The sequence below is a fragment of the Homalodisca vitripennis genome, chromosome X, assembly GCF_021130785.1.
Source record: "Homalodisca vitripennis isolate AUS2020 chromosome X, UT_GWSS_2.1, whole genome shotgun sequence".
NCBI lineage: Eukaryota > Metazoa > Arthropoda > Insecta > Hemiptera > Cicadellidae > Homalodisca > Homalodisca vitripennis.
Window position 1 is genome coordinate 8,844,536 of NC_060215.1, and position 14,474 is coordinate 8,859,009.

The 14,474-nt window shown below is 35.3% G+C and overlaps 1 protein-coding gene across 6 annotated transcripts in view; it reads left to right on the forward strand.

Annotated features, from left to right (window-relative positions):
* LOC124368653 (protein O-mannosyl-transferase TMTC4-like) overlaps positions 1–14,474 on the forward strand; it is a 108,495-nt gene that overhangs the window by 61,350 nt on the left and 32,671 nt on the right. For all 6 annotated transcript variants that reach the window (XM_046825898.1, XM_046825900.1, XM_046825897.1 and 3 more), the window contains one exon: positions 7,240–7,439. In XM_046825898.1, coding sequence (XP_046681854.1) covers positions 7,240–7,439 — 200 coding nt within the window. The remainder of the gene's footprint in view (positions 1–7,239; positions 7,440–14,474) is intronic.

The window sequence follows — 14,474 nt, forward strand, 5'->3', positions numbered from 1 at the left end:
GGGAGCAAGCACCGACTGCATGGAACAAATGTGCAGCAAAGTTCACTTGAAAACGAACACCTTTGACTCTCAGTTGTTATATGTAACTTTGGTGAGTTCATTACTACATTTTTTTCATATTAGTGCATACTTGATCTTATGCCTTACATTTTTTTGACACCTGATGAGGGAGACAGATTCAAATCCTCTGAACTTAGTTCTATTTTTGCGTAGTTCTGATTTTCTACAAAAGTTTCTAAATGTAATATTAAGCATGCATTTTAAAACTAATGAATGCTAACATGATATTAAACATGTCAGTCATATTTCAGTTTACACCATTTCTCAATTACCGATGTACTATTACTCATCAATTACAATTAATACCTGTCTACCGTAGAATGTTTTTAGATGTCAATACCAATCCAACATGGCCGACTAGTGCATAACAAGTGTTAATCAGCTCCAGGAAAAGTGTTATTTTTGTTGTGAATTAGGACATACCAACAAAAGTTCCTATTCTCATCAACACCACCAAGTACTGTGAGTCATATTATACTAAGATACTTACAAAATCACTTACCATTCTGAAGAAATATTAACATAACTCAGACACTCAAGAGCTCTGGCCTACTTTTAATAGGTTGTAACATCAAGATTTTATTATAAACAGATAATTATACCTCAGAGGACTAATCTTGCTTAGGAAAACTAACACATTTCTAAGCTACTAACTCAATGAAGCTTAACTTATTACAGTTAAAAGAAAACAAATCATATACAGTGACGTCACAGGAATTGCCAACACTCAATTGGTTTGGAACACGTCACCTGATCCAAACACACATCCAACTTCCACATCGCAAAGTGTTGACACACAGCTGCCTGGCCACCTGTAACTAGAGCACTGACCCAGACACTGTGTCAGCACTGTCAGCGCTGACCTACAGCAATTCAGCCAGCTGCTGTACTGCACAATCCATAAGCAGTGCTGATCCACCACAACACCTCTCAACTGACTGCAGAATGATACTCTAAGAATTATCGTATTGTACTGCTGATTTCATAGATTTGACATTGTTATATAGGATCATTAATATATAAGCCTCTTATTCAGTATTATTTGCATAGAGGTGTAGCTTTATTACCATCTGTCATACTCAACATTTCATTAACTGCTACTTACAATACCGTTCCATATTGCATATTTACAGTATAGCATGACAAGTTGCAGAACTGATTAACAGCAAATTTTAAAACCATAACCCTTACTACTATTGTTTTTTTGAATCTGTGTCTGTTGTAACCATGTCCAAATACCCCTGTGGAATTTGTTCTATAGGAGTCAAACATCTTGGTATATACTGTAATGGGCAGTGTAAATCCTGGTATCACTCCAGATGTCTAAACTGGCCAGACAGCAGGCTCAAGAAAATGGAAAAATCTGAGGTTGACTTGTGGAGGTGTAACAGTTGTTTAAACAAAACTGACGTCAGCAATGATATCATTGACCTAGAGAAAAAAATTCATGACTTAAAAGTAGTAGATAGCCTGGATCATGAAACGTCACTCACTCTGGCTGCTGAGGTAGGTAATGCTTTATTGAATGAAAATATGCTTTTAAAACAAGAATTACATGAACTTAAGGCAAAAGCAGGTGAAGGCATATTGGAGATTGAAGACAGACTAAAAGCAGCTGAGGATATTATTCATGAATTAACTGAGAAAAATCATAATCTGCAACAAGACATAATTTATTTAAACAAAAAACTTGAAAAAGAACTCTCTATCAATCAGGACTTGCTAGAACAAGCTGAAAGTGAAAAAAATCATTACTTCATTACTATTACTGACTTAAATTCCAAAAAGGCCAAACTTGAAGACAAAATTAAGCGGTTAACCACAAAATTAGATGAGCTTAGTCAGAAAGCTACCTGTGACGAGGTTGAAAGAAATGGTCTAAGGACAAGGATTGTTGACTTGGTTGCTAGAGAGGAAAGCTTAAGCTTGCAGGTCAATGAGAAAGGCAAAATGATTGGCTTGATGAAGACTGAATCTGAAGAACTTGTAATGAAGATCTCTGATCTGGAAGGTGCAGCAAGGGCTTACCTAAGATCTTTTCTTGGTAACATAAAGTCAAAAATTAAGCTAAACATTTGTCAAAACATCGAACATGACATGCCACAGGAGCAGTACAGTCCAAAAACATTTGTAACACCTTCAATTCTTTGTCCCCCTTCAAATAACCTGCTTTCATCTCCAATTTCTTCTACCTTCGAGACACTAACTGTACCTGGATTAGACAGTCAAACCTCATCAAAGAAACTGACCCAAGCTGAAACAGGAGGAGACAGACAAACCTCAACTAAAAAACTGATTCAATCCATAACAGGAGGAGACAGACAAACCTCACCGAAAAAACTGATTCAATCCATAACAGGAGGAGACAGACAAACCTCACCGAAAAAAACTGATTCAATCCATAACAGAAAAAGACAGACCAACATCGTCAACAAGACTGACCCAGGTCGAAACAGGAGGAGACAGACAAACCTCGCCTAAAAAACTGAACTGGGACAAAAACTCTTCACAAGAACAAGGGACCAATCTTGGACAAAAGATGCCTTTACCTCCTTACACAGCAAAGAAGTTAGCATCTGGGGAGACGTTAGAGGAGTTCTTTCTGAAAAATATTGAGGATGCTTTATCGTTCAGAAATGATTCCTCTCTTATACCTACGAAGAGATTTTCCTGGGCTATCAATTCAAACATGGAAAATGTGTCAACTACAAGAAATCCCAGCCTCAAGGATCAAGAAAACAAAATCTCTGTTTGCCAACGGTCCAATGACTCTGAACTCAGGCAAGATATTCCACGATCTGAAGAAACTTCCACCCAAACCCTAGTCACACCACCCCTTATAAAACCAATCGAGTCCCACAATAGTCAGCATTTTTTAGACCCTATTCAGAGAAAAAAAACTCGAGACAAAACGTTTGTAAACTCAACTTGGGCCACAACAATCTTTCATCACGGCAGAATACTGTAGTCTTTCATCAAAATGTTGACAGACTTGGTAATAAAATTGACAGATTGAACCATCTCTTAGACTTGGATAAACCCGACTTTGTTGTACTCACAGAACATGGACTGAATCTGACTACTCTGGAAAACGTGTGCCTGCTAAATTACATTTTGGTTGCTGCATACTGCAGAGAAAATCACCTGAAAGGGGGTGTGGCCATATACAAAAGCAAAAATATGGCTAATGAGGCAGAATGTTTCGACTTAAGCAGCCATTGTGAAGAGCTCCGTTGCGAAATGTGTGCGGTAAAGGTAACTTTGGATAGGAGAAGACATCTTTACATACTTGGAATTTACCGTCCCCCGAATGCTTCTCTTGACATCTCATTGTTGCACTTAGCTGATGCACTAGAGAAAATACCCACAAACAACAGTAGGATCTGCATTTTCGGAGACTTCAACATCAACAACTTAACAACTTCAAGAGAGAATACGGCTCTATGTGAAATGCTTGCTTCTCTGAATATCTCAAGATTACCACTACCCCCTACCAGAATAACTAGTACCTCTGCCACCTCCATCGATCTTGTATGCACCAACCTAAAGCCTCATGAAGTAAGAGTTCAAGTAACAAATACAGGCATTTCTGATCATACTGGACAGCTGTGTTTCTTGGAAGTTCCATCTCGCCTTAAAAAGTCTTCAACCTCAACTAGAAGGCACTTAAATGAAGACAATCTTTCACATCTGAAAAGCCTGCTTGCACTGCAATCATGGGAAAGAGTACCAAGAAAACAGTGCAGAACGTGCCTACTCTAACTTTATAGCCACATTTTCAGCTGCTCTGGACATTGCCTGTCCTCTTAAGACGTCTCGAAGAAAACCAACCGGAGCCAAGCCTCAAGTAACCTACCATCCAGATGCTATAGAGCTCAGGAAAAGCTTCATTGAGGCTCAAGAAAGCTTTATGTCAAGCGGAAGAGAAGAGGATAAAGTAATTGCCTTTCAAAGGAAGAAGGATTACGACCTGAAATTGAGGACTTTAAGACAAGAGGCAAATGAGACCTTCATCATTAGATCCGACAACAAATCAAAAGCCATCTGGAGCATCATCAACCACGAGAGATCATCCTCTACAGAAACCCCAGTGACCACTTGGCGGCTGGAAATTTCAGGAGAGGTGGACAGTGATCTTGACAAAGTAACTGAACACTTCAATACATTTTTTGCCACTGCAGCTGAGAATTTGTTACACAATACTAACACTCGAAGATCACATGTTGCTCAGTTGAATAACTCTTTTCAAGGAGAAACACTTGCCAACTGGCCGCTTGCGTCACATGAGGAGGTCTTAAATATTGTTTCTTCGCTGAAATCAACATCGTCTGCGGGGGTTGATGGTATTAACTCTAAGATGATAAAGTTTTGTATTAATGAGATTAGCAAGCCTCTTACCAACATCATTAATAAGTCTCTGTCTCAGGGTGAATTTCCTACAAAATTAAAAACATCTAAAGTGTATCCTCTCCACAAAAATGGAAGCAAACAGGAGGTTCAAAATTACAGACCCATATCTCTTGTTCCAACTATTTCTAAAATTATTGAAAAAATAGTATTGGTAAGGCTCTTGGATCACTTAAATATCAACAACCTTCTACCTGAAAGACAACACGGTTTCATATCCGGAAAATCAACCACAAGTGCACTAATTGACCTAGTAGAACAAATTATAGACAACCTTGAGAAAGGAATCACTGTTACAAGTGTTTTTCTTGACCTCAGCAAAGCGTTTGACTCCCTAGACCACAGATTAATAATTCAAAAGATCGAATCTCTGGGCTTTGAGGGAAGCACACTGAGGTGGTTTCAAAGTTATCTCAGCGAGAGATGCCAGATAGTCGAGATAAAACAAGTGCAGTGTGGATTTGAGAGAACTGTAAGGTCCAAACCACAAATGGTCAAACGAGGTGTCCCTCAAGGTTCGGTTTTGGGCCCGGTCTTGTTTGTACTTTTCACTTCAGATTTGCCAAAATACCTCGAAAATCAATGTTATCCAATCATGTTTGCTGATGACACTGTCCTGTTGACTGGCAGTAACTCTTCTGAGCTCTTAGATATTAACACCTATATTTCAGTGAGCATGGCACAACAGTACTGTGATAACAATGATCTTGTTTTTAACTCCTCTAAGACAAAACTCCTAGCACTGGGAAGGCTGAAAGATGAGTTGACTGAGCCTCCAGACTTACAACGGGTTGGGACAACCAAACATTTGGGTGTTATACTGGACGAATGTCTTTCCTGGAAAGATCATGTGGATCAGTTATGCTCTAGACTCAATTCTGCAGTTTTTGCATTGAAGAGAATCAAGGCAGTAGCCACATCAACTGCAACAAAAACTGCATATCATGCCATCTTTGAATCCCACCTTCGTTATGGGATAATCCTCTGGGGAGGCTCTACAATGGACAACCTTGAACGAGTCCTTATTGCACAGAAGCGTGCTGTTCGGGTCATGGCTGGTCTTCAACCTCGGGATAGCTGTAGAGAAACCTTCAAGTCTCTTGGAATTCTCACAGTGGTGTCCATCTACATCATCGAGGTCATCAATCACGCAGCCTCACGTGGGAACTTGCCCAGAATGAGTGCTGTCCATGATCATCACACGCGACATGGTAATGACTTCTCCCTACCGATACACAGGACAGCACTTTTCTCCAAGAAACCTTGCTACGCTGGGGCAAAGCTGTTCAACTTACTTCCTCAAGACTTCAAAAATTGTGACACCAAAACCTTAAAAAGAAGACTGCTAAATTGGCTCAAAGACAGATCCATCTACACCCTTGACGAGTTCAAGACTTCAATAAACAGTTTTCATTAAAACATGACATGTAATGTAAATTATTTCATATTGCAATACTTTGACACCTATTCTTTTCTTGATGAAATTGAATAAAGTTTTCTGATTTTTGATTTCTGATTAGATTAGAATTTTATGTTTAGGTTAACATGAGTATTACATTATTTAATTTGTATGTTGTTAAATATCCCATACATTACAACATTACATTTATGGCTGACACCTTTTAGCCCAAAGCATTATCTTTATGAGTTAATAAGAAATCATGCCACTGATATGTCATTGCAGGGGATAACATTTCTACAACCCTGCACTGACAAATACAATGCATGTTTACACCAAATCAAAATGAAGTTTACTGTAATATTCAGACACAATAGCATCAATAGTTATTGTACTCCATAACACACAATGTCTAGCAAACATGGATGGGCCCTGCCTCTTCAAAGATCATCTTCAGCGTTTTTGAATGCAGTCAACTTGTCATGTCTAGCAAACATGGATGGGCCCTGCCTCTTCAAAGATCATCTTCAGCGTTTTTGAATGCAGTCAACTTGTCATGTCTAGCAAACATGGATGGGCCCTGTCTCTTCAAAGATCATCTTCAGCGTTTTTGAATGCAGTCAACTTGTCATGTCTAGCAAACATGGATGGGCCCTGCCTCTTCAAAGATCATCTTCAGCGTTTTTGAATGCAGTCAACTTGTCATGTCTAGCAAACATGGATGGGCCCTGTCTCTTCAAAGATCATCTTCAGCGTTTTTGAATGCAGTCAACTTGTCATGTCTAGCAAACATGGATGGGCCCTGCCTCTTCAAAGATCATCTTCAGCGTTTTTGAATGCAGTCAACTTGTCATGTCTAGCAAACATGGATGGGCCCTGTCTCTTCAAAGATCATCTTCAGCGTTTTTGAATGCAGTCAACTTGTCATGTCTAACAAACATGGATGGGCCCTGCCTCTTCAAAGATCATCTTCAGCGTTTTTGCGACTCTAATAAAAACATTTATTCCACTCACACACTGTTGATTTAGTCATCAAATCTTTTCTTAATGTTTTCTTTACCGTATTAAGAAATTTAAATGGTGATCTCTAAAAGAATAACACAAGGTTTTATGTTGGCATACTGCTCTAAAGATGATGTTTTAAAAAAAGTAATGAATAAACACTGGCCTGTGTTGAATCAAACTTTTCAATGCAGTAACGGAGTGAATGTATCATGATTGTAAAGCTCTCTACTTTTTCAAGCAGTGTTTCTCTTCAAAAATTTTCTCTTTGGCAAACCACTGGTTGAACATATGTAAAAAATTGTGTAATACTCTACATACTCGTATTAGTAAGAATTTAGTTCTCAGCTAGACTACTTTTGGTGTTTCAGATTGTTTCCTCTTGTCTGGCATTACTTGTGTTAGTGTTCTGTGTGCGCTCATACTTGCGCACAGTGCAGTGGGCCAATGAACGTGACCTCTTCCAATCTGCTATTGCGGTTTGTCCACTGAATGCCAAAGTACACTACAATCTGGCAAAAACATCACCTAACATTACCGAGGCATTGGAGCACTACAAGGATGCTTTAAGGTTTGAAGTAAACTCTATTAATTAATAATTTACATTTATTTTAATCAAATCAGAATTTTATGGAATCATAATTTGTTATGCGTTGCTGTGATAACATGTAACTATAAATATATTAGTACCAATTTTTCGTGTTGATCATTCAATTCAAAACTTCTTTATTCATAAGAGAGTACAGGTATTGTACATAGAATAGTGTCAAAATTATTGTATCACATATTGTACAGAGTTATAGAATAATACAAAATATAGTGCCAGTTATCTAACATAAAAGTAGTCTTAATCTATGGTAATAATGTATTAACTGTAGATAATTCATTTTAAATTGTTAGTTAGCTTTTTATTTAGTTAATATTGTCTTATTTATTTATATGTTAAGTGTATCAAAATATCAAAAGTTTTTTTTTTTGTTTGCTAATGTAAGTATATTAAATGTGACTAATTAAGTTAAAGAAAGTTAAGCAAGTATTATACACGGCTCAAAAAAACTCTTCCAGGCTATATAGGGCTCTTTTTATTAGATACTGCTTCAGAAGGACTTTATTTAAATTTATTTAAATGTGGCTCTGATTGAATACTAGAAGGCAGATTATTATAAAATTTTGCACCCATGTATGAGGGTTTTTTGCAATAAAATTGCAAATTATGTTTTTCTAAGCACAACTTGTTTTTGTTTCTTGTTGAATATTGATGATGGTGTCCTAGTTTTAAATGGTTATGAAAGGTTTCTTTTATGCTTAAGACAGTTTCAAAAACGTAAAGACTATACACAGTTAGTATTCCTAATGTAGAAAAATGCTGTTTAACTGAATTACTATGACCCCATCTTAAAATGATTCTTATAGCCTGGTTTTGAGTCTTTAAAATAGAGTCCATATTTTTATTTGTAGTCCCACCATAAAGGCTTATGTCAAATGAAATTATTGAATGTATGTATGTAAAATAAATTATTTTCAATGTTTTTGAGCTGCATATCAAAGACATTTTTCGAAGGGCATACAAACCAGATGATATTCTTGGCAATATCATTGTTACATGATTTGTCCAACTTAGGTGTTGGTCTATTACCAAACCTAGAAATTTTGAGCTACTGACCTGTGATATGGTTTGGTCATCTAATTTTATTATTGGGTTATATGATTTTCCTTGTTGAGTAGAGAAAGTGATAAAATTAGTTTTATTTGGGTTAATATGAAGATTGTTCTTTTTAAAGTAACTACGAGTATTCATGGTGGAAATATTTAAACTAGAAAGAATTTCAATTTCTTCTTTGGAGCTGGCCGATATTTTTAAATTTGCATCATCTGCATAGAAAACCACTTGACTGTTTCCCTCTAGTTGTGGTACACCTTTAAGGTAACAGATGAAAAGAATTAGACCCAAGATTGAGCCCTGGGGCACACCAAATTTAGTAGTCTTGACTGTTGAATTATGCATACTTTTGAAGTTCTTTTTATTTAAATGTGTAATTTGAACAAATTGTTTCCTATTTAGCAGATAGGATTCAAACCAATTATACGCAAAATTTTTTACTCCCAAATTATGAAGACGTTTTAGCAGTATTTCATGTGAAATGCTGTCAAATGCCTTGCTAAGATCCAAAAATATCCCAAGAGCTTTTTCTGAATTATCAATGGAATCTATAACTGATTCTATGAATTCCAATGCTGCTGTTTTGACTGACTTGCCTTTTCTGAAGCCATGGTGAAAAGAATCCAGCAACTGATTTTTTTCAAGGTAATCAAGTAACTGGTCTGACATGGCGCGTTCATAAATTTTTGAAAATGCTGGCAGTAAGGCAATTGGACGATAATTATCCATCTCATTTTTACAATTATTTTTGTGAATTGGTATAATTTTAGCTATTTTTAATTGTTCTGGAAATGTCCCTGTAATTAATGAGGAGTTTAATAGGTGCAATAGTGGTTTTAACAGAAATGTCTTAGCTTTTTTAATAATGGCTATTGGTACATCATCATATCCACAGCTGTATTTGTTTTTCAGACTTGAAATGATTTTATTTAGGGTCTTGTAATCAATTTCTTTGCACCGGAACAGCTTACTATTACTATGGTCTTCCTCAGAGGTGTTTTGAGAGCACAAGCTCTTTTGTAAATTTTCATTTTTTGTAAAATGATTAAGAAAAAGTTCACTTATTTTATCAGGATTAGTGTAAAGCTCTCCTTCATTACTTATTGTAATGTTTTCATTTGTTTTGTTTTTATTTCCAACCTCTCTACTAATAATTTTCCAGGTATCACCTATCACATTTTTTGAATTTAGAATTTTGTGGTCATAGAATGCTTTTTTGTTTTGTAATATTTTTCTTTTAAATTCAATGTTTTTCTGTTTGATGCTATTCTGTATATTTTTATTTTTTGATAGTCGTGCCAAATTACTTTGAGTGATCAACTCAGCATTATCCAATTTCAGGTCATCTGTAATCCAAGATTTTTGATTGACATTTTTCCTAACTAATAATTTGGGGAAACAAATATTAAAATGATATAGGAAAATGTTGTTAAACATTCCAAATTTATTACACACATCAGATGTATATACATCAAGCCACGATTCATTACTCAGAGCTATCAGAAAATTTGAAATATTTTCTTCTGAAAAATGTCTAGAATATTGAAAAATAAATCTGTTTTCTTTTTTGTTCTCATGGGCACCTATATTGATTTCGATTAATTGAGCATCATGATCGGATAGTTGTGTATTAATACCAACTATCTTTATCAATGAAATATCAATGTTAGTAAAAGCATTATCAATAACAGTTGCTGATTGTTCTGTTACACGGGTTGGAAAGTCAACAAGATAATAAAAGCTGTAGGTGGTTAGTATATTACTTACTTCCCTACTAGTACATGTATTCTTAGTCATATCTATATTAAAATCTCCAATAATCATTATATCTTTATATTTAGAACATAGAGCTTCCAAGATTAAATTTAGTTTGTTAACAAAAATACACTCATTTGAAGTAATTGGTGATCTATAAAATCCCAACAACAGCATTTTTCTATTCTTTTCTACATATTCCACCATACAAATTTCAAAAACTTTGTCTTCCATTTGCTCTGAAACTATTTTAAGATTTACTGACTTAAATTTTAAAAGATTTTTCTTTGTAAGAATCATTACACCTCCTCCTTGGAAGTTTTCTCTAGTGTAATAAGATTTTATATCATAATTTTGAATATTTATGTGGCCTATTAGACTTGAGCTCACTTTATGTTCGGTGAGAACTACTAAGTCTGGATTAAGATTTTCTAATGTGATTTCCAATGATTCAAGAGCAGAAGGAAGATGTCTAATATTTTGATGTAGTATTTTTAAATTTTTAGTTGAAACTAAGCTAGCATTATTTTTTCTGTACTTATGACTAAAAAAGAGTTGTTTACAGAGGTTGGCTTCAGCTGTGATTCCCCTGTATCACATGACACACGACTGACCATAGTAATATCTCTCTACACTGGCTGATGGGTTGAACTTGCGTCTCACTGTTGTTTGTTCCTGTTGAAAGAATTGGTAGCATTTCAGATGGTGTCCCATCAGATGATTTCGCCACAGTTTGTTTCTCAGTCTCATCCTTAGTGCCATTTTGTGAATGTTGGTGGTTTCCCTCGGTTAAGTCCTTGGACAAATGCTGACTCTGACACTGCCTTTGCACATTTTGTGCCACCAGGATTTTCTCTTGAAGTTTTTCGAGGAATACCACATGTGAGAGGCCTTTTCTAAGTTCTCTGGTAGATTTCTGGTCTGTTGAAATTATACCGATTGTAGCTCCTGTGCACAGATGAAATTCAACAATATTTTTGGCAAAATGTTCCAGATCTATTAGGTCACGCACACAGCCTATTGGAGAACATATTAGTGTCTTTAAACCTTTATTTTTGAAGTCTTCCTTCAGTTGCTCAAAAGATTCGTCATAACTGTCCGTGGTAGGTTTTCCAAAATACCTTGGTTTGGTTACCAAACTATAGATCGTCGCACCATTTATCCATATCTGACAGGTCAAACTGTTATTTACATAATCTGTGGTTTTGGGCCTACCGAACTTTTTTCTAAATACCACCGCCACACCAGCTGTCATGTGCCTAGGATCCTCAAAAACAGCAGAAATTGAATGGGCAAAAGCTGTGGATGAGTTGTTTTTTAAGTGTTCAATAATATCTCCCATGTCTGCATTAATAACATTAATTTTGCCTGTTTTCATTACAGTTGAATGGCCCCTTGTCTTGTCGAGTGTTGTCTCAGCTACCATGGACACAGTTTGGAGTGCTGGGTTGATCATTTCAACTATCATTTTTGCAACTTTGTTTTTGCCTTTTTTATTCATATGTAAGCCATGTAGTGTAAATAAATGGCGTGGTAATAAATGCAATGGGAGCAATTTAAGGGAATTTTTATATTTTTCTGCTAGGTTCTCTAGCTCAGAGTTTATTCTAGAAATTTTCAAATCCAAATGAGGAACATCATGTTGCATGGGTATTGTAGCCAGGAGCAGATTGATGTTTTCCGTGTTTTTAATCAAGTTATTTACATCATCCAAAAATCGCGCAACACCAGTGGTCTCAATGTTATTTGTTCCTGCGATCACTAAGAGATGATCTCTTCTGGTCAAATTTTTAGAAATCTCTTTGACCTCCTCTACAACACTATTGAATCTTGCCCCAGGTCGTACATATGAACAAACATTTACGTGAGTTCTTTGTTGCACTAGGTTATTGAGATTTTTCCCATGACTGTCTGCCAAGATTATCAGTTGAGGTTGTAACAATTTGGTTCAAAATTATCCTCATAATGTACTTTTTCATTAAGTTGGTTAGCTGATCTTTTAGTTTTGTTCCCGTGATCAACAGTTACAGGTGAAATTTGATAAGAATTGCTTCTGGTTACTCTATGTTTTTCTACTGTATTTCCCAGATTAGGAAAGTCCTCAGGAGAATGAATGTTGAAACCATCCCCAGACATTTCATCTTCTTTTAAAAGTAAAAATATATTTTCTGTTTGGATGGAAAAGTGCTCTTCAGAATGAGCTTTATTTCTACTAGGGTGTCTTTTGTGAGTAACTGGGGTAAACACAGTTCTCTGTCTAGGTGTGTCATTTAGTTCATCAATGGTGTCTTTTAACTGCATGATTGCAGCTTCCTTTTCACTTAAGATATTTTCATATAGTGTCATTTTGTGTAAAAGTTCCTTATGAGCGTCAGTATCAATTGTAAAAATCTCATCACTGCTGTCAGTTTGAACCCCTGTTGAGACGAGCACTCGAGGTGACAAATAGCAAATTTCATTTTCTTTATACTCCTTGTGTTGTGTCAATCTAAATCTCTTCAGTTCATTATCTCTTTTTTTTATTTCATTCTTTAGCTGCAAATTTTCATCTTTAAGATTCTGTATATCTTCATTATATTTCCGGCACATTTCTTCCGACTCCTCCTCAGCCAAGCGCAATGAAGTTTCAGCTTTCTTTTTTTCAAATTCCAGTTGGGATGTAATTTCAGAAAAAATACTATTTTCATCATTTTCAGGATTAAATAAAAATATTTCTTCATCATTGTCTACAGTCATGTCTATGGTCAAGTTTGAGTAACTTTCTGCCTCCTGTATTGCCTGCAGAAATGAATTTGTAGGTTTCTTTTTGGGTTAGAGAATCTCATCCTTATAACTCTTGTAATCAAATAAATCATTTTCTTTACAAATTCCAACTTCATTAGTGCCAAAAAAACACCTCAAATTTATTTTTTTCAATTTTTTTAATATAGGCTGGCCATGGCTGATACCCTCTTACTTTGGCAAAGACTCTGTCATTAAGACCAAACATATTATAAAAACTAAAGTGAAAACTGACAGTTCTGTTATGAGATAAAACAGTATATCATTAAGAGAGTGTAGGCTATTGGAGTTAAATCAACAGTATATTATTAAGAAAGCTATTTACAAACGAGTTTTCTTTCTCGGGGTACAGATAAAAATAATTCAATACACATAAATGTGTTTTATTTAATTAAAAGTTATTTTCTTCACAAGCAAAAATATATTTCCAATGGTGAGGATTGAACCAGGAACCTCTGAAGTAATGGCTATCTCTCTAACCAACTGAGCTATCAAGCCATACAGGCTATTGCTGATAAGCTCTACTTGGCCACAATCAAACCAGTTGCTTTGCAGGTAGAAAAATGTTATCAACAAATTATCTCAGTTCAGCCTAGACCCAAATCACCAAAATGTAAATGTCAAACTCAGCTGTTAACTGTTGTTTACAAAATTTTATTTCACAAACACTTTTAACTTTCTTTCAGTTTTAATTGAAAAAATTTATTATTTTCACAAAATACTTGTGTTGCAAAATAGCTAGTAGAGGTTAGTTTGTAGGCTAATAATTTAAACCTTTGAAATAAAATGAACTCATGCTCAGTAGTAAAAATTGATTGTTAAGAAGTTTACCGATCTTCCAATCTTGAGTTTAAACAAGAAAAGCCATATTAATATTACAAAATAATAAAGTTTTAACCAAATTAAACAACCAGTCACCAAGACACTACATCACCATATCATTTATCGTGTTATAAATGAAAGCATTATCTTATTATTTTTACCATCTATTTTAATTGCCATCCTTTATCAAACATACATATATAGTAAGCCAATTTTATAATGAATTGTAATTCCCATGATAAGAAATTAGAGCTGAAAGAAACATGTTATTAAGGTAAGAAAATCTGTTGTTTAGCGTGGAAGTAATATATTTCGAGCCACATTATAATGGCAATAAATTTTTGTAAGTTTCAGAAAATTTAGGTTCTTATAAAAGAAAATCTCCTGATAATGTCATAGAGTAGTTCAAATGGTATCAATAATCTGGTTAACTCTTTGGATGTTTAGCAATGTACATTGTTGTGCATGTTTTTGCAGAAAGGTTTTTTTATAATTATGTTTCCAGATATAATTTATCCAGATTTCTGGATTATCCGGACTGGTTGTACGGAGAAAAGGGGCTGCAGTTTTGAAAATAATAAGCAATCA